The sequence below is a fragment of the Sander vitreus genome, chromosome 21, assembly GCF_031162955.1.
Source record: "Sander vitreus isolate 19-12246 chromosome 21, sanVit1, whole genome shotgun sequence".
Taxonomy (NCBI): Eukaryota; Metazoa; Chordata; class Actinopteri; order Perciformes; family Percidae; genus Sander; species Sander vitreus.
This window is the reverse complement of record NC_135875.1, coordinates 24,142,527-24,161,993: the sequence shown is the minus strand read 5'-3', so window position 1 is coordinate 24,161,993 and position 19,467 is coordinate 24,142,527. Positions and strand designations below refer to the sequence as shown.

Below are 19,467 nucleotides of genomic sequence, written 5' to 3'. Positions count from 1 at the left end.
GTCTCATTAAAAACATTGCTTTTCAAAGGATACGTATATTTCAGGTAGACTACTAAAATAGCTACATGTAAGCTCATGGTGAGATGCCACGTCACTCACCACAAAAGGCTCTAAACTATCAGTATTTTTCACTTGAATATTTTTAAATCGCTGGTAAATTAACTTCTCAGTCAACACTGGCGCTAACGTTAACGTTACACTTACGTTACAAGATCATCTCTACAGTATATTGACCTGCTGATGACAAACTATGATTCACAGGTGATTTACTCATCGAAAACGGCAAAGTCGTAGCTCCTTCCTGAAACCTTCCTCAATCTCAAATGCACTGCGATACGTTTGCTACCATATATATAATATATTATACCAATATATCCAGCTGACAGCGCGCTCTCTCTCCGCTCCAGACAGGAACCAGCCTCCTCCTCATCTGTTGTTTTCTCTCTGCCAGAAGCCGACTCCAGAGGAATGGTAGTAGTTAACAGTTAGCTCTTCAGTAGCTCTTCAGGCACCAGCTGGAGGATTGTTTACTTGTTAAAGTGATTAGTTGTCTTTCGGTTGTCCTGTTAAAAGAATGAATCTACTACCGTCCAATCCTCACGGGAACGGGCTCATTTATGCTGGATTTAACCAGGATCATGGTAAGAAGCGTCGTGGATGCTAAGCTAACGTTGCTAAACCAGATCGTAAATTAAGCGTAGCGTTATCTAACAACAGCTTTACATTGTTTATGCTTTTAAAAGTCTATGTCGATGCTGCTGATGCTGTGTGGTAGTAGTGACACCAAAAACGGTAACTTAATGTTAGCTTTAGCTGGCCAAATAGCTTCGTTGGCTCAGTTAGCCAGCTAACGTCACGTTAGCTTCTTGTTTTCAGCCAATACATACCGTTATGTCAGCTAACCTGACTAGATAATGTTAGGGGGACATACACATGTGGCCAAGTACTGAGATAAGAACAGTGTATGCAATTACTCATGTAGGTCATCTTAACTTCCAAGCTAACGATATTAGCCGACCATTGGTGACCGCTAGCGCTAGCTGGCTAGGTAACAGCTACCGTTATTATCGCGTTATTGGGCTTATGTTTGCTGCTGCTGCCCAGGCTTTTATTAGGCTGATCTGTTTCTGTTAATCTGTAACGTTGCATAATAAAACTCAGCACTGTTAAAATGTTTACATACATTTACACATGCAGGAAAGTTAAAGTATTCTTCTTAATTGGTCAGTCTAACTAAACATGAAACGACTGGTGCCAACTAGCTATGCCAGAACTGAGGGCGGTGTGACGTTATTAAGGTAAACTGACCAAAGGCCTCATATGAGCACTTGAACTACAGTATCTATCTATCTATATAGATAGATACTGTAGTATCTATCTATATATATCTATCTATCTATAGATAGATAGATATATCGTCATCATATGTTTACATACGTTGTGTGTCAGTTTTACATTAGATTTGATATAATTTATTGATCCCAAATTGGGATATTTCAGTGCTACTGTAGCAACATATAAGACACACATCATACATACAGAATATACAAGAAATAATAAATAGGATAGAATACAAGAACAACTATTAAAAAAAACGATACAGAGGATAGAATGTGCACTTGTATATACAAGTGGCAAATAAAAATGTACAACTACCTAAATAGTATTTATAAAGATGTTAGTAAAATCTATGTTTGTGCAATTTGCACTTAGTGCAGTATTGTGATGCATATGAGTCTTATCTAACACTCAGTGATGACCTGTTAAAAAAGTTGTATTGCCTGTGGTAGGAATGATATCTTGTAGCGGTCAGTGCGACACATGAGTTCCAGCAGAGGTTAATCATTTGTCCCAGGCTCTCTGTGTCATTTGAAAGATATTTGTGAAAAGCGGCTCCTCTGACAACAACTGTTGGGGATGGATTTCTGATGTTTCCTCACTGTGTCTCTCTCCAGGATGCTTTGCCTGTGGAATGGAGAACGGATTCCGTGTGTACAACACAGATCCTCTTAAGGAGAAGGAGAAACAAGGTAACATGCTCTGTAGACATCAACGTTTATATTTGCTAGAAAATACTTTTTCACATTGATCACATGTTCTGTTAGGGTGTATACCTACATACAAGTTCACTGAGCAGTCTGCCAAGTCTCAACAGTTTGATACAGTTTGGCATTTTCCCCCAGTGTAATGCAAGCCTGGTGGCCCACCGGGCCTAAGTTGCCCTCCACTAGGCCTAAGCCACTGGGGGGGAATTTAATGTACTTTTAAGACGTTTTTTAAACTACAGTTACAGTGGGGCGGCTCGGTTGGAAACGTAGGCATAGTCATATTTTCAAATCTCCAGTTAGCTTTTATCACTGACTTAATGTAGAGCCCTATGGAGTCTGTCTTACAGCTTTTTTTAAGTTATTAATTTCGGGATTCCATCCATTATTTGGGTGTCACTGAAACTATTGGGCTCTACATTAAGCTGCCATCAGTCTGTGACGGGCCCCAGCCGGGCCCTCATTGAAAAAAGACACTTGCCACCGGGCTAAACAACTTTTCTGGGGGAAACCCTGGCATCCATACAGTAATGGCGCTTTTCCATTACGTGGTACCTGCTCGACTCGCCTCGACTCTACTCGCCTTTTTTGGTTTTCCATTACGAAAAAAAGTACCTGGTACCTGCTAACAGGTACTTTTTTTAGTACCACCTCAGTCAAGGTTCCAAACGAGCTGAGCCGATACCAAAAGGTGACGTGAAAGCGACAGACGGGTGTCCTGAACAAACCCGCTATTTTTAAACAGTTTAACCAGCTGTTTTTTTTTTTTTTGCTGCCTCCAGCTTTATTTGAAACTAAATGTGTCTTCTGGCAACAACAACACACCTTCCACGTTTTGTGTGTGTGTGTCGCGTTAGGTCACGGCAGTTTACTGCGGCGCCGCTTGTTTTACAGTTCTGCGGAGGCTCCAGGCAGAGCTTTCGCCGTAGCCTACGTACACACACACATGCTGGCTCGACGCACACACCAGCGCACAAGTATAAACATCAGGCCACTTTTACATAGGCTACGGCGAAAGCTCTGTGTGGAGCCTCCACAGAACTGTAAAACAAGCTCAAGTGGCCTGATGTTTATACTTGTGCGCTGGTGTGTGCGTCGAGCCGGCATATAAGACGACCAGCCACGCTGAGGCAGTACTAAAATCTGCAATGGAAAACGGACGCACAGTGTGTCGAGTCGAGCAGGTACCATGTAATGGAAAAACGCCATAAGAAAACCATTAAGACATGATTTCCCGACCAGGGGCAAGCAACACTATTGAACTGTGAACACGTTTTTGTAATTACATTGCACATGTAAGTCATTTAAGATGTTGCATCACTTAATCGTTAACCGACATTGAATTAGGTAAATTGTTAGAAGTAACCTGGATATAACTCCAGTTAACCAGTTTTTACCAAAAGCCAAACCTGTTAGAAGGCAGAGCATGCACAGAATAGAAATCCAAGTTACCTAGCTGTTACCTGGTATCTGTCAGCACCTGTGAAGCCCTCTTATCAGGCTTGGCTATTGGTCAAAAATAGAACAACAATTTGAAAACACACAATTCACCATTATGGTGTCATTGATGCGTTATTATGGATCCCACGTAACTTCTAGGCAAGTCCCGCCTTACGAAGCAGCCCGATTGGTTGGGGTTAGGCATTGACCTCAGGTGGTTAAGGTTAGGGTAGCCGATTTGTCAGGGGATAGGACCTGAACAAATCGGGTTACGTTACCTAGCGTAGGCACGGACGCCTGGCCAATCGTAGCATGTGAATGCTATTGAAGGGCGGGTCTTGCCTCGAAGTTGCGTGGGTTCCATAATAACTAATAACACGTCATTGATGCATCTCATTCCTGTATGAACTGGTGTAATTCATTGAACTTGAGTGTTCAGAGCACATGATATGGACAAACTGCATCCAACGATTCCTTTTTTTTTTTTTATCAAAGATTCTGCCCATTATTTTCTCAATTAATTGAATGAGTTTGCGCTATGAAATGTCATAATGTAGTAAAGCCTGCCAGTTGCCAAATCCCAGAGCCCAAGCTGGCGTCATCATGTCTTGGTTTTTATCCGTCCCAACAGTCTAAAACCCAAAGATATTCAGTTTACAATGATATAAAACAGAAGCACATTTTAGGGGTTTTGAGAGGCTAGAACTAGGCAACGTTGGCATTTAGGCTATAAAAATGACTTTAACAATGAACCTATTATCAGAATAGTTGCTGAATAATTTTTCTGTCGATCAACGGATCAACACGCTGTGCCCGGTTTGCCGTACGTGTCACTAATGTCAGAGGAAAAGCTGTTGTATGTTTTGATGACATGGCGCCTGTCGCCCGCAGCTCTTTATCTGACATCCTGAGCAGTTCACTGTGGATTCTGCTCCTGTTTTACAACCCTTCATTTTGCAGCACTGTCGCTTGCAAAAAACAATCCGCCACATTTTCATGAAGGCGTTACAGTTACAGTATGATTAAGGTCTTGTTGTTAAGCGATCAGGGCGGTCAACTTCATTTTTCTACCTGATATCATCAAGAACGGTTTGGGCTGTTCTTTGGTCTCCTGGATATTTACTCTGATCTCATTTATTTCCTCCAGAAAAGTCTATAAGCCTTTATTATTATTGTTTCATCTTTTGAATTTGATGAATAATGACAAGAGGACAGGAGCTAGAATTTGAAATGTTGGCATACTTTTTGATGATTCACATAATATCCTTGTGCTTATGTATAATACATGTACTACATTTACGGTAGTAGTGCAAACAAAATGCAGTTTGTTGTTTGAATACAAATATCCTGTAGAAGAAAAACTATGCTTTTTGGCTTGTGACTGCAGAAATATAATTCAAACCAAGCAATTCTGCTGCACACAGGAACAAAGTATTGTGACAGAATTGAAACTTCTGAAGGATATAAGAGGAAGTCTTCCCCCAAACAAGGCTGGAAATGTGACTCAGCACATGACCGGCTCCAGAGTGACTTTTCTAACTCCTCGGATTGAGCTGATCAAGGACTCGTTCACAGGACCAAGTATGGTCTTTTTTTTTTTTTTTTTTTTTTTTCCTGTGCTAATCCATGTGCAGTTCTTTGACGGCAGTCTTTAAAGCCTCGTAGCAGTTCTCTTTCTTGTACATGGAGCGAGGGAGGCAGAGAATTTCTTGTCATTGTGGTTTTCTTGTGGAGGCCATTAGAGATGAATTCGCAAGGCAGTGTTATTTGTACAGCACATTTGAGCAGCAAGGCAACTCCGTGCTTTACGTAAAACATAAAAACATAAAGCATTAGGGAGCAGTTAAAACAGTTCAAAATATAAAAACAGCTAAAAGAGAATAAGACAGGTATGACATACAAGAATAAAAGTTACAGTGCAGTGTAAGAAATGAATAATTATTTAAAGAAAGGTAGCATCAAAAAGGAAAGTCTTCAGCCTTGATTTAAAAGAAGTGAGAGCTGCAGCAGACCTGCAGTTATCTGGGAGTTAGCTCCAGATATGTGGAGCTTAGAAAGTGAAAGCTACTTCTCCATGTAGCAGTGTTTAGAAGCAGTGTACATAATGTTACTTGAAGCACGGTTTACACTTAGTGGTGATGAAAAGGGCTGCGTTTCTTTTCTCAGTGTAACCCCTAAACTTGTTATTATCGATGTTTACTACCAATGACGTTGACTTTCAGAGTTCCTGGAGGGCGGGGTCGGCCATGTGGAGATGCTGTTCAGGTGCAACTATTTAGCACTAGTGGGAGGAGGAAAGAAGCCAAAGTACCCGACCAACAAAGGTATGTTTTCTCTACTGACATTAGCAATGCGGATTGCTGTTCTCTTCCCAACATCAGCAGTATTGCTTTATACTGAACTTATGCCAGGCTTTGGTTCTGATAAATGATGGCTTGCAGTTCTATTTTCTGCTGCTTATCCAGGTCTTTTTTATTTCATGAATTATATCATTAGGAAAAATATCAGCAAAAATATCACGGTATTGCAATTACAGCTTTAAAATGTATTATTTTGAAATGTCTGGGGGGGACATTGTATTTTATTTTTAGAGAGGGAGAGGGATGTCTAAACTGCACTTCCTGTTCTTGATGGCTCATAAAAAACAGCTCATACCGCAGGAACGGTATGACGGAACATTGGAGTGGCTTTTTCAAACCGTGGTATACCTTGAAACTGGGACCCTTTTTAGTGCTGAAAAAATGGGATATAATGAATGTCAGGTCATATCATCCCAACTGGTTTTCCTTCATACTGCGTGATACTGATATAAGTATGACACTTGGCATGTTTTGTTCATGCGGCTGTGTTGAGTATTCCCTTTTTTTGTTTTGTTGCTACTCTAGTGATGATCTGGGATGACCTGAAGAAGAAGACTGTTATTGAGATTGAGTTCTCAACAGAAGTCAAAGCAGTGAAGCTTCGGCGTGACAGGTAAAACGGCTGGTTTATGTGTCCAGGGCAGGGTTTTCCAAGGGGTCTTAAAAAGTCTAACATTTCAAAATCAAATAAAATTAAATAAAAAGTATTGTGTTCTAGGTCTTACAGGTCTTAATTTCCCTACGTCCATGTAACGCTACCTCTAATGCTCACTGAAATTATTTTTTTTTATTCCGTGGCGAGGTAGTTCAGTGTGCCGATGTGCTGCAATAGCAGCAATCTGAACACATTTTTGTCCTGCTACTAGTCACGGAGCGTTGCCAACACATGCACATAAAATACATCAAAACGTGTGTAATGACTGTGAATGGTGTGCTATCAGTTGAATAAAAGATTTGCCGCGCGTTTTCATGTAATCGGCAAAAAAAAACGCTGCGAAATTTTCCACAGACTTTAATGGGAAATCTTCGGGAAATCGCTTAACATAGCTCAAAACAACCCCTCTTTGGGGGCATACTGTATCGGCATACTTTAATGTAGAAAAATAATTAAAAGTTTAAACCGAAGACAAGACTTTGGCCTTTATTGGGCTGAATGGGCATTCTGATATCAAGCACGGTTTCTACCGAATCACAGTTTATGTATCGTCCAGTTTTCAGACCGTTTCGGATTCAACAATGTGTGTGTATGGGGAGAGCCAGAGGGGAGGACTGCAATTTTTCCTTTTTCATTCATTTCATCATACATCATGGTTGGTCAAAATGTAGGAAGTCTTGTGCCGGTCGCAGACATGTAACTATGGAATCCACCGGACTTAAACTTTTGGCTCTGTTCATACCAACTGCCGATAGAAAAAATGAAAAGAAATATCTGGAAGGACGCAGACGGTTCCCTGTTTGTTACCTGCTCTGTGCCGTTTGGACCCACGGTTTTTGAATTACATAACAAACTTAAGAGGTATAATTATCATTAAATGGACATGTTTGACCCATTAAAGATATTGTCTCCCCCTCCCTCCTCTACTCCCTCACTGCGGAAATCAGCATAGCAACAAGTTCTGACACACACACCTCCTATCAAGGAGACTCTTTACTGTAGGCCGTGTTGTCCTCTCTTTTCCGGACATGTCAAACAGCAGATGTACTGTTAGCCAGTGTTATTTGGATGTGCACCAAAGTAGGCACACTGTCAAAATTTCTTGCGGAATTTTCTAGTGTTTTCTGTCGCTCGTCCAAATGTAATTTCCTGTATTTTTACAGGTTATTTCTCTGTGTCGCTTTTATTCAATTTTAATACGTTTATTAACTTTGTAAGTACTTTTGTGACTCTGCATTTTGTTGTACTTTTATGTCGTGATATAGGTCTTAAAAAGTCTTAAATTTGACTTGGTGAAACCTGCAGAAACCCTGGTCCAGGGACTGTCATCGGGCATTTTTTGTCATTTGTGACAGTTGCAAAATACTGTTTAGATATCTTTTTGTGTCGGGCATACATAACTCTTTCTAACATGTTTCTCAGTCTTAATCACACAGTAGTACTGTGGTAAAGAGACGGTTGGCACGCTATGATGCAGGGACAATTAGGGCTGCACGACATCAGGAAAATATGCAATATCGCTATAACAATATTAAGTGTGATAAGTTAAGGGTAACTACGGGTTTTTTTCAACCTCTAAGTGACTGATGGGAACAACAATCTTTGACATTGGTCCAGTATTAAGCGAGTTCGCTGCAGTCGGCAGCGGTGAAACAAGCTACAATGTAAGTTAATAGGGCAATTGTCCAGCTTGTATTTACCTTCACAAAATTGCTCATTTTGCCACTGACAGACTCAGATTATTATTCTAAGTGTCTGACAACATAATGGAAAGGATCCCTACAGAGAGAGACTTTTAAAACCTCTTTGAGACCTTTCTGTTTAACCAGAAACAGCTCTGAAGTGTATTTTACGATGCTAAAATTATTGTTTTTTTACATGGAGTCTGGTGGGTTTAGCGAACGCAATTTCGCGGATGTTGTTATGTTTAAACAAAGGATCTTACTCTTTAACAGAAAGGTCGACCTCATTAGAAAAACTTTCCATAATGTTGTCAGACACTTAGAATAATAACCAGAGCCTGTCAGTGGCAAAATGAGCACTTATGTGAAGGTAAATACAAGCTTGACAATTGCCCTATTAACTTACATTGTAACTGCCGACTGCAGCGATATTGCTTAATACTGGACCAATGTCAAAGATTGTTGTTCCCATCAGTCACTTAGATACAAAAACATAGGAAAATAGGTTGAAAACAACGGTAGTTACCCTTTAACAGATAATAATAAAGTGTACCTAGTTCTGCCTTTCTGCTGCTTTCAGTATTCTGCTAAAATACAACAAATTGCTTGTTGAATCCAAAAAATGAAAGGCAATAATTTCCAACATTCTTTAATTGAACAAATTAAACATTAAATTGATTATAAAAAGCAGCACTAAAAAAAGAACGATAGTTATATTTTTTACGTGCAGTTTTCTGACATTTAGTTCAAATGTTAGCCTGTGTGTTGGTTCTCCTTTGTTCTCAGGATTGTGGTGGTCCTGGACTCAATGATCAAAGTCTTCACCTTTACCCACAATCCCCATCAGCTGCATGTGTTTGAGACCTGCTATAACCCTAAAGGTCAGTCCAAGACTTTTAATTACAGATGTTCTAATACCATTTATTCCTTTCCAATACCGTTTCCAATACCTGAACTTGTGTACCGGCCGGTACGGAGTACTGATCTGATACCAGTATGTTAAAAGCTGTGTGCTACTATCCCTGTATGGATGTGATAGGATTGCTATCATTGTTGTTCGGCCTGGCTCAGGTTAAACCTTTTGTGAAACCTAAAGAAACACAAACAATGAACACCATAGAACTTTTTGTTATCCAGTTTGATAGTCAGTCATAACGGATAAAGGACATACAGTAAATAAACTACATTTAAAGTAGATTTTCTTCTGCTACATTAGGTGGTATCAGATCGGTGCATAAGCGCCAGTACTTGTTGATACATATACCAGCATTTTAGGCAGTATCAGAGGCTTTTCTGATACTGGAATTGGTATCAGAACATCTCTACTTTTAATGAGCTTGTTCTCCTCTGTGCACATACTTCACCTCTGGAACCACACAGACTCTTTAACAAACGTGTACCGCATGGTGTAGCGTCTTTTAAACCCACGGAACATTATTTTAAGTTATAGTCAAATCTAGTCCCAAAGCTTTCCATTTAATGAGTCGGTATAAATGTGCCGCATCTTTTAGCAAAGCACTGGAACCATGAAATACAAATTGTTCATGTGCACATTATAACCAACCTTTTCCCTCTGTCCCCCCTTGTTCTCCTCAGGTCTGTGCGTGCTGTGTCCCAACAGCAACAACTCCCTGTTGGCGTTCCCTGGCACTCATTCAGGCCATGTGCAGATAGTGGACCTGGCCAACACAGAGAAGCCCCCAGTGGATATCCCCGCCCACGAGGGGGCGCTGTGCTGCATCGCTCTGAATCTGCAGGGCACCAGAATAGCTACTGCGTCAGAGAAGGTAAGCCATGCTGAAGAAGGGCTTGGCAATATATCAATATAAATCGATATGGTGATATGAAACTAGATATCGTCTTAGATTTTGGATATCCTAATATGACACGTGTTGTCTTTTCCTGGTTTTAAAGGCTACATTACAGTAAAGTGATGTAATTTTCTGAACTTTCTAGACTGTTCTAGCTATAGCCAACTTAGTCATTGTATCCACATTTCTGATGATTATTAATCACAAATCTCATTGTGTAAATATTATGTGAAAGCAACGATTACAATATCAAGCCTACAATATCGTTATCGAGATATTTGGTCAAAAATATCGTGATATTTGATTTTCTCCACATGGCCCAGCCCTATGCTGAAGTTAATTGAATGTTTTTTTGAGTTTCTATTCTTGCTGAGTTAATACTAATCCAATGCTGTGTTTCCACAGGGGACTCTAATTAGAATTTTCGACACATCTGCGGGTCAGCTCATACAGGAGCTGAGACGAGGCTCTCAGGCTGCCAACATTTATTGGTGAGCATTGAGCAATAACACTGTTCACATCTTTACCTTACAGCGTTACAACCGTTCTGTCCTTTTGTCCATGTCATCAGATGAAAACACCTAGCAGGGCAAATATTTCAAAGATGCTGATGACAAAACAAAAAAAACAATCAGCTTCTTCCACTTGACAACAAAATCGAGTACTGCTCTTCCCACAAGCACATACGGTATGTTGACAAGTTGTAGCTGCAGTGCGAGTTGCTACGTCAGACATGGACCATCACCACAGGCTCCACTCCAGTACTGTGGAAGGTGTATGTTACGCCTCTTTCATTCAGAGTTACTATGAGAGTGTTGGTGAACATTATATGCAGGGTGCGATTTCCCCCTTTCTGGTCTACATATACCTGCCTGTGTTGAATTACTTTTATTCCCGGTGGGGACAAAATGTATCCCCTCCTCAAAGTGATCAATGCTGCTTTACCGAAAGACCATATATTATACACCTAAAATAGCAGTATTTTAAACTAAGTAAAGCGGTGTAACGTGAACAGTCTATAGTGCTATAGAAGAATCCGAGCAGCAGTTGCTGGTTGTATTTAGCGTCCAGAGCTCCGGGACGCCGGCTACCAGCAGCAGTTGTTTAGCTGCCAATAGGTGACTGTGAGCCGGCCACAGGCACTGCCAGATGATGGTCCTTTCAGGGGCCGTGGTAGTGGAGTTCAGCCAGAAAAAGTGAGCGTCATGCAGCGCTGACAGTTACGTTTAGGCACAAAAACGACGCGTTTAGGAAAAAGATGGTGATGATGGTTTGGATTAAAACACTCCCGAGGAACGAATGAGCGTTTCCTGGGGGAAAGTATTGTGTTTTTGCCGCGATATGTCACACTGTGTTTCATGTAGACACCACATTGTGCTATTTCATTTTGAGATTATTTTCCATTGAATACTATAGTTCATAAAGTGTTTTGGCACGGCTGGCCGGGTATATCCATGGTGGTATTGGAAGGGGGATTTAATTCTTGCATGTTTTGTTGTGCATGATCAAAAAACATCCCCCCACCGCCTACATTGAAACCACAACAACAGCAGTTACAACTTCAGGTTTTTACAGCATAACATGTAAATGGTCCTGATTTAAAAAAAATAAAAATCTGAAGAGGGCAATACAAAAGCTGCTTTGCTGACGATAAAGATAGATAATAAAAGGTAATTATAAGCTTTGTTTCAAGCCAGGCTAGAACTTTTCACTTTTCTACTCAGTGTAGCAGTAAGTAAAGACATTGAATGCATTAGTGTCATACTTGGCGGCGAGGTCACACACTACTTTTTATTGCAAAGCTGCACGCTGTAGTACTGCTACTCACTCTGCAGCCAGAACTTTGCTACACTTAGGTCTTGAGGTTTTTTAGTTTTTTTACCAAGTGGACCCACTCTGAGAATGGACTTTAATGATAATCCTGTAATAATAGTAACCCTGTTTGTATAGGAAGTGTGGTCAGGCCTTTATAATAGTGGTGAGCAGTGTCACCACTGTACTATCTTGTGTCTCTGTGTTGATCTGAATGGATCTCAATTGTCATAATTTCCATCTGCTCTGTCTTTTTCAGCATTAATTTCAACCAGGATGCGTCCCTCATCTGCGTGTCCAGCGACCATGGCACAGTGCACATCTTCGCTGCAGAGGACCCCAAAAGGAACAAACAGTCAAGGTTAGTCTACTAGCACGTTAGCTAGATTAGGATAAATACAAAAAACAACTAAATGTTGATGTTAAAAAGTGAAACTGACTTTGCCTTCCAACCATGTCCTGATTGATTGTGTCCTTCTCTCTGCAGCTTGGCATCAGCCAGCTTTCTTCCCAAATACTTCAGCTCCAAGTGGAGCTTCTCCAAGTTCCAGGTCCCCTCAGGCTCTCCCTGTGTGTGTGCCTTTGGAACAGAGCCCAACGCTGTCATAGGTGAGTTCACTTTGGACTGTGCAGCTTTTCAGGATACAAGACCGTCTCATCTCGTCACTCTAAAGCGTGATTTATGCTTCTGCGGGGGCTCCACGCAGATCTTTCGCTGTAGCCTACATAAGTGGACTGAAGTTTATACTTTTGCGTTGGTGTGTGATCTCTTTAAGAGAGACAGCAGGGCCGTCGTGCGTTGCAGCGACGTGTAGTTACATTTTTCGAGAGGTGACGTCAGGCTACGGCGTAGGGTCGGTATCTCCACGTACCTATGTTCGTAGCCACGGCGTAGATTTAACGCAGGAGCATAAATCACGCTTTACTGACCACAGCCACTCTGTGTGGCGAGCAACCTCAGGGCTTAAAATGGCCACATAGGCCTGCGCTCTTCTCTGTCATCAGGGTACATCTACAACAATGTCAACAACAATATTTTTACACTTGTCTTTTTTTTTCTTCCTTCAATTTAAATAACGACTCTTCGTAGCAGTAGAGTACTGGTTGAGCACCACTGGTGGTACGTGAGCTGCCTCTAGTGGTACGCAGATGGAATCTCTGATATAGTTTTAAAAAATGAAATAAATTAATTTAAAAACAATACTATAGGACGTGGCCGAGACGGTTCAACACAAACACAAAAGCCACAACACGTATGCAAAAGCCACAACACGTATGCAAAAGCTACAACACAAACGCAAAAGCTAGTGAGTGTGTTGTTGACAAACAGAGGTGGCGGATGAGCAGGAGGAAAATTGTTGTATGTTTGAGAAGTAAGTGAAACATGGTTCCTTGCTAATTTATGATTACTGTCGCTACGTGATTGTCACAATTACTGTAAGCAATGTGTTGTTCAGTATCTTTTTTATTTTCATATGTATGAACGCTGTGTGTGTGTGTGTGTGTGGTAAGATGAGGACATGCAACAAAACCATAGTGTACAAATGGTAATATACAGTCTATGAACAAACCCTTTTACATGGCTTTAAATACAGTGTAACACAAGAGTCCACAGTCTGAATTCTATTTATTTATTTATTTACTTATTTTATTTTCCAGTAGTAAGCCCGAAGCAAGGTCATGGTTAAAATTCTGGGTTTATTTCATTCAGACCAACCGTGTATGACCGTGAACATAGACAGTGTATGTGTGTGTGTATGACATATTACGCCCCCTAACACTGTAATAGGCAGCATATTGACGGTAGCACAATTAGCATTCACTTTAAACATCCGTTTACCGTAGCCATAACTACACACACACACACACCAGTTACCAGTCGTGTGTGTGTGTGTGTGTGTGTGTATATATATATATATATATATATATATATATATAAAAACACACACACACACAAACTATAGACTTTAAACGTAGCACCCACGTGTTAAAAGACACTGGGCACCATTAAGATTAACGTTATAGCTGTAGCTTCTTAGCCTAAATGGCAAAGTACATACATATGAAAATAAAAAAGATATTGAACAACATTGCTTATTTGTGATAATCATGTAGCAACAGTAATCATAATTACCCAGGAACAATGTTTCACTTACATCTCAAACATACAAGAACTTTCCTCCTCCGGCTCCATTTGTCAACACACCACTCACTTCCGTTGTCGCTTTTGTATTTGTGTTGTCGCTTTTGTATTTGTGTTGTAGCTTTTGCGTTTGTGTTGTAGCTTTTGCGTTTGTGTTGTAGCTTTTGTATTTGTCTTGAACCATCTCGGCCACCGTATTATAGAAATACTACAACGTTTCCAATAATAATACTTAAAATATGGTCAGTTAAAAGTAATTTAAAATAAGTGTGTTTAAGTGTAATATTTTTTGTTTCGATATCAGCTACATAGTTACGTTCATGAACGGAGTGCGCATACATCCATAATTAGATGTGGTGGCAAGATGGTAAGCAGAGGTAAAATGAATGGTTCAAAAACACTGCAAAGTTAGGCTCTGAAATATTTGGTCATCCTGAATCTTCTATTGGCAGTTAGGGCCATAAGTTGTTAATCAACTAATAATTGTTGGCATGGTTTTAATGGTGAACATACATGTAGCAGAGTGAATCCTCTACTGTATCTGTGGATGGCCTTAGTGACTACCTTACCTATAGGCCCAGTAAGCAGTGGGGATATATTTGCAAATAATATGTTGGATTCATGTTAAGACTTTTGAAATAACGTTCAAAAGTTAACAATAATTTGGCGGCCTCCATGCATTGACTCTGAGGACCCCCTGTTGAAGATCCCTGTTCTAGTGAGTTCAACTTAGCAGATGAGAAAACTAAGAAAAGGTAAAATTGATATATGAATTCTGTAATTGTTTTCTCTTTTTGTTTTGCTTTAACCAATAAGTAGCGAGTGGAGTATCCTTCACAATGTTTTAGTCACGAAAGCTCTGGTAGATGACGTTTATGGCACTGATAAAGAAATATGTGGAAATGTGTTCTATAAGTCGACTTTAAACGAGATGTACAGCTGTGTCAATCTCATTCATGCATTATGCATCAAAATCAAGACAGTTAGCTTCCTAGCTATGTAGGAAGATGACATCCCCATTCTTAACCCTGCAGAGAGCCATCCATACTGTTCATTTTCTATAACCCATTTCACACGAGGTGCCTGACTGAACTGAATTTTGGTGAGGGAAAAGTGAAGCTGTATCAGTACTCGATCCCATCCAAACCTGTAGTCTGACTGCTGATGGTCTAATGGTGTTTTTGATATGATGGGGGCAAAGAGAAGAGATGTGGATTCTGACAGTGATATACAGTCAATGTCATGTCTTAAAGGGTAACTACCGTTTTTTTTATTTTCAACCTGGACCCTATTTTCCTATGTTTTTGTGTCCAAGTGACTGATGGGAACAACAATCTTTGACATTGGTCCAGTATTAAGCAAGAACGTTGCAGTCGGCAGCGGTGAAACAAGCTACATTGTAAGTTAATAGGACAATTGTCCAGCTTGTTTACCTTCACAAAAGTGCTTGTTTTGCCGCTGACAGACTCAGATTAATATATTAAGTGTCTGACAACATTATGGAAAGGATTTCTAAGGAGGTCGACCTTTCTGTTAAAGAGTAAGATCCTTTTTTTAAACATAAAAACATCTGCGAAATTGCGTTTGCTAAACCCACCAGACTCCATGTAAATAAACAGTAATTTTAGCATCGTAAAATACACATTCAAATTCAACAGAAACAAAATAAAACTATGAAAAGCCGTTTTGGGTCGTCTTTCCACTTTTCCAACCATCACAACTCTAGTTTTGGTTGAAATAAACACATAGTTTACTGATTTACAATGTGAAAATATGTTGGCTCTATACAAGTATTGCTTTTTTAAATGGAGTCTGGTGGGTTTAGCGCTAGCGACTTCAGAGCTGTTTGTGGTTAAACAGAAAGGTCTATATCTGTAGGGGATCCTTTCCATAATGTTGTCAGACACTTAGAATAATAATCTGAGCCTGTCGGCGGTAAAAACAACACTTTTAGTGGACCAAACTGACGATGCACATTTGCCCCATAGGATTACATTACAGCCCGGTCTGTGGATGCCGGTTACAGCAATCACGCTTAATACTGGACCAATTTCAAAGATTGTTTACATCAGTCACTTACACACAAAAACATATGAAAATAGGGTCCAGGTTGAAAAAAAAATGGTAGTTACCCTTTAATTAATTTGACTGTTCCTGATCTCTGCAGCATGGTCCACTGCATTCTAATAAAACTACAGAACTGTCAGGGTTTTCTGAGTTCCCACTCTGGTTTCTTTCTTTGCAGCTATTTGTGCTGACGGCAGCTACTACAAGTTCCTGTTCAACCAGAAAGGGGAGTGTGCCAGAGATGTGTACGCCCAGTTCCTGGAGATGACGGACGAGAAAATATGACCTTTGACCACACCCACACCCCGCTACCCCCCTCTCCGGAAACTTGCTATGACACAGCCTGGTTTGTTGTTTCTTTACTTCTTTTGGAGGAGATCTCCCAGGCTGCACTTCTCCTTATCTTGACAGACTCTGTAAGAGAGCATCAGAAGAAGGGAGGACAAAGAAAGAGAAGCACAGACTGGGCAGGGGGGGGAGACCCCTTACAGCCAAGAGGAACGGACGGAAGCACCAACAGGGACGCAGACGTTTGTCTGTCACAGACTCCTGAGGACTGTCTCTGGACAGAGGGACTCCCAAACCAAACACTAGCGAAAAGAGAGGAAGTTATTTTTCTGAACGGACGACATGCCGCTTTTTAAGACGTCTTCCGAAGAATTTACAAAAGGGCAGTTCTTTTTAATCACAGATGATTGTGATAGTTAGACGGATTGAAAACTATTGAGATTTTTGTCAACTTAACACCACCTTACCTAACTATAGGGAGTGCCTCGAGACTGGAGAGAATCTGTATGTGTGCACATATTGTTGTTGTCATATATACATGTGTGTGTTGTGTATATACCAATGTACCATATTAGGTGTCCCCAGAGCAGAATCCGAACGAGGTGACATAGAACCGTTTCTTATATTCACTGTACAAACACACCGCGCCAGACCGAACTTCTAACTACACGCAGCTGTACAGAATAGTAGCAGAAAAAAATGTCACATGTATATTTGTTTCCCTCATTACCTTTTTTTTCATACACTGTGCAATATGTTTTTTGTTAAGAGCTTGCGAAAGTTGAGTGTTTGTCGTCTCTACCTGACCACGAAAGCTTTAAAAAAATATTTAACATGTATTGGGAAATAGTTACGCATTTGCTTTCTCGCCGAGAGTCGTGAAAGATATGAAGCCGGTTATCTTAGCTTAGCATAAAGCCTGGAAGCAGCTCTGCCCGAAGGTAACGCCTCTAAAGATCACTAATTAAAACATCATACCTTCTTTAATCCTTACAAAAACTGAAACGTAACGCTGTGCTTCTACAGGGGTTATGTGCCCGACTATTTTTTGTTTTAGCTGGGAGCAGTGACTTCCCAAAGTTGTCATTTTTACACTTTTTTTTTTTTTTTTTTGTTCAGATAGACGAAAGAGAAAAGTGTTGGCATTGGACAGTCAGGCCAACTCTTTCCCCAGGTTTCCAGTCTTTATGCTAAAGTAAGCTGCTGCTAGCTTTAGCTTCATATTTAACCCTACAGACAATAAAGTGGTATCGATCTTATCATCTAACTTCCGTATTTTCCGCAATGTTGAACTGTCTTTGAGAGTTTGTTTCTGCTTGAGAGCTAAACACACGCACGCTTTCCATCTTAAATCACAAAAAGCTAATGGATTGGATGAGATTCAGCAGCCTAGATCAACTGTAAAAATGTGAATATTTAGAACTTGGTTCAAAACTGCACTTCATGTTTTTAATGTTAAGCCATTATTAAATCCAAAAGTCTCCTGAAGGATGATTGGTTTTGGTTGGCCAGTGTGGCTCTCCAGTCCCAGCTGTATGCTCACTTCTTATCCTGACAACACGTGTCTGCCTTGTCAGTGTATCTCCATGAACTGCTTCACCATGCCCCTCGGGGCATCCATCCATTCCAGGGTTTCCCCCAGAAAAGTTGTTTAGCCCGGTGGCAAGTGTCTTTATTTTCGACGAGGGCCAGGCTGGGGCCAGTCACAGACTGATGGCAGCATTAATGTAGAGCCCAATAGTTTCAGTGATAACAAATAAAGGACGGAATCGCAAAATTGAGAATAAAAAAAAAAGAAGCTATAAGACAGATTCCACAGGGCCCTACACATTAAGTCAGTGCTAAAAGCTGACTGGAGATTTTAAAATACATAAAAAAATAACTCCACCAGGCTTTCAATACAATGGGGGAAACCCTGGATTCTGCTAATGCTAATCAGGGACTCTGAAGTGCTTCGTCAAACCCCGTGGCCATAACCAGGAGATGTGTTCAGCGTGGATCCACCACAGCGGAAAATGTTAAAGTGGAACTGTGTTAATGTTTAATGGAATATTTCTTTCTTTTAATTTGTCCTGTTAATTGACAGCATTTCTCTTTCATTTCAAAAACGCATTTTAATCTTTGTGGCTTTCTGCATCAGATTGTACGACGGCCGGTGTCACTCTGTTGAACATGCACAGCACTTGGCGGTCACTGACCCCGTGGGGAGGCTGCACAAACTGAAACGCCAACTTGTGTCTGACACACTTGGAATGATTGTAAAACCTGCATTTACATTTGTGAATAAAATTTAACATCTGCTTTTACAGTTAAACTGTATGGGCTGATAACATGCCTACTATATTGTGGAAAACAAGTGCCTCTCTGTTGTACTGAAACTGAATAATTGGACTGGACCCTATTTTCCCATTTTTGTGTGTAAGTGACTGATCTGTGAACAATCTCAGAAGTTGGTCCAGTATTAAGCGTGAATGCTGTAACCGGCAGCCACAGACCGGTCTGTAATGTAACCCTATGGGGCAAATGTGCATTGTCAACTTGGTCCACTAAAAGTTCTGTTTATGCCGCTGACAGGCTCAGATTATTATTCTGCAGGGTTCATATGTTTTGAAAAAAACTGGAAAAGTTATGGAATTAAAAAAATGCAAAATTCCAGGCCTGGAAAGGTTTTGGAAACCTAAAAAGACCCAGAAAGTTTTGGAAAAGCAATGGAATTTTTTTTTTAACACAGTATAATATGTGATTAATAAATGTATTTCACGTCGTCCTAACCTCACCGTTATATCCGGGGAGCGATATTATGAATCCCACTATGAACCACATAAATTGTCATTCATTTTATTGTTAAACCTCTGAGGGGAAACTTTAACACAGATTTTTATTCTTATTGTATAATGTCGACTGACATTTTCAGGAATACATAGTCATGGAAATTTGCCAAAAAGTCATGAAAAAGTATTAGTTAAAATGCGTATGAACCCTGATTCTGACATTACGAAAAGGATCCCTACAGATATAGACCTTTTTAAAACCTCTTTGAGACCTTTCTGTTTAACCAGAACCAGCTCTGAGGTGACTAGCGCTAAACCCACCAGACTCCATTTAAAAAGCAATACCTTTAGCGTATATAGAGCCAACCTATTTTCACATTGTAAATCGGTAAA

At 40.3% G+C, this 19,467-nt stretch overlaps 1 protein-coding gene across 2 annotated transcripts; it reads left to right on the top strand.

Annotated features, from left to right (window-relative positions):
* The first annotated feature begins 92 nt into the window (after nt 1-92).
* On the top strand, nt 93-18,644 carry wdr45b (WD repeat domain 45B). 2 transcript variants are annotated; one of them, XM_078279840.1, is made up of 11 exons: nt 93-641; nt 1,956-2,030; nt 4,910-5,066; nt 5,708-5,809; nt 6,371-6,458; nt 8,969-9,063; nt 9,779-9,969; nt 10,399-10,484; nt 12,065-12,166; nt 12,293-12,414; nt 16,194-18,644. In XM_078279840.1, exons 1-11 carry the CDS (start codon nt 618-620, stop codon nt 16,298-16,300), a joined length of 1,149 nt encoding a protein of 382 aa, XP_078135966.1. In that variant the 5' UTR covers nt 93-617; the 3' UTR covers nt 16,301-18,644. The 2 variants fall into 2 exon arrangements, with proteins under 2 accessions (XP_078135966.1, XP_078135967.1); XM_078279841.1 differs by lacking the exon at nt 4,910-5,066 and having other exon boundaries at nt 99-641.
* Nucleotides 18,645-19,467: the final 823 nt, after the last annotated feature.

Excerpts from the sequence above, each read along its gene's own strand:
- wdr45b (XM_078279840.1), top strand. The coding sequence starts at position 618 with ATGCTGGATTTAACCAGGATCATG. Across the intron at positions 2,031-4,909 it reads TAAGGAGAAGGAGAAACAAG|GAACAAAGTATTGTGACAGA; the intron begins GTAACATGCTCT and ends TGCTGCACACAG. Across the intron at positions 10,485-12,064 it reads CAGGCTGCCAACATTTATTG|CATTAATTTCAACCAGGATG; the intron begins GTGAGCATTGAG and ends TGTCTTTTTCAG.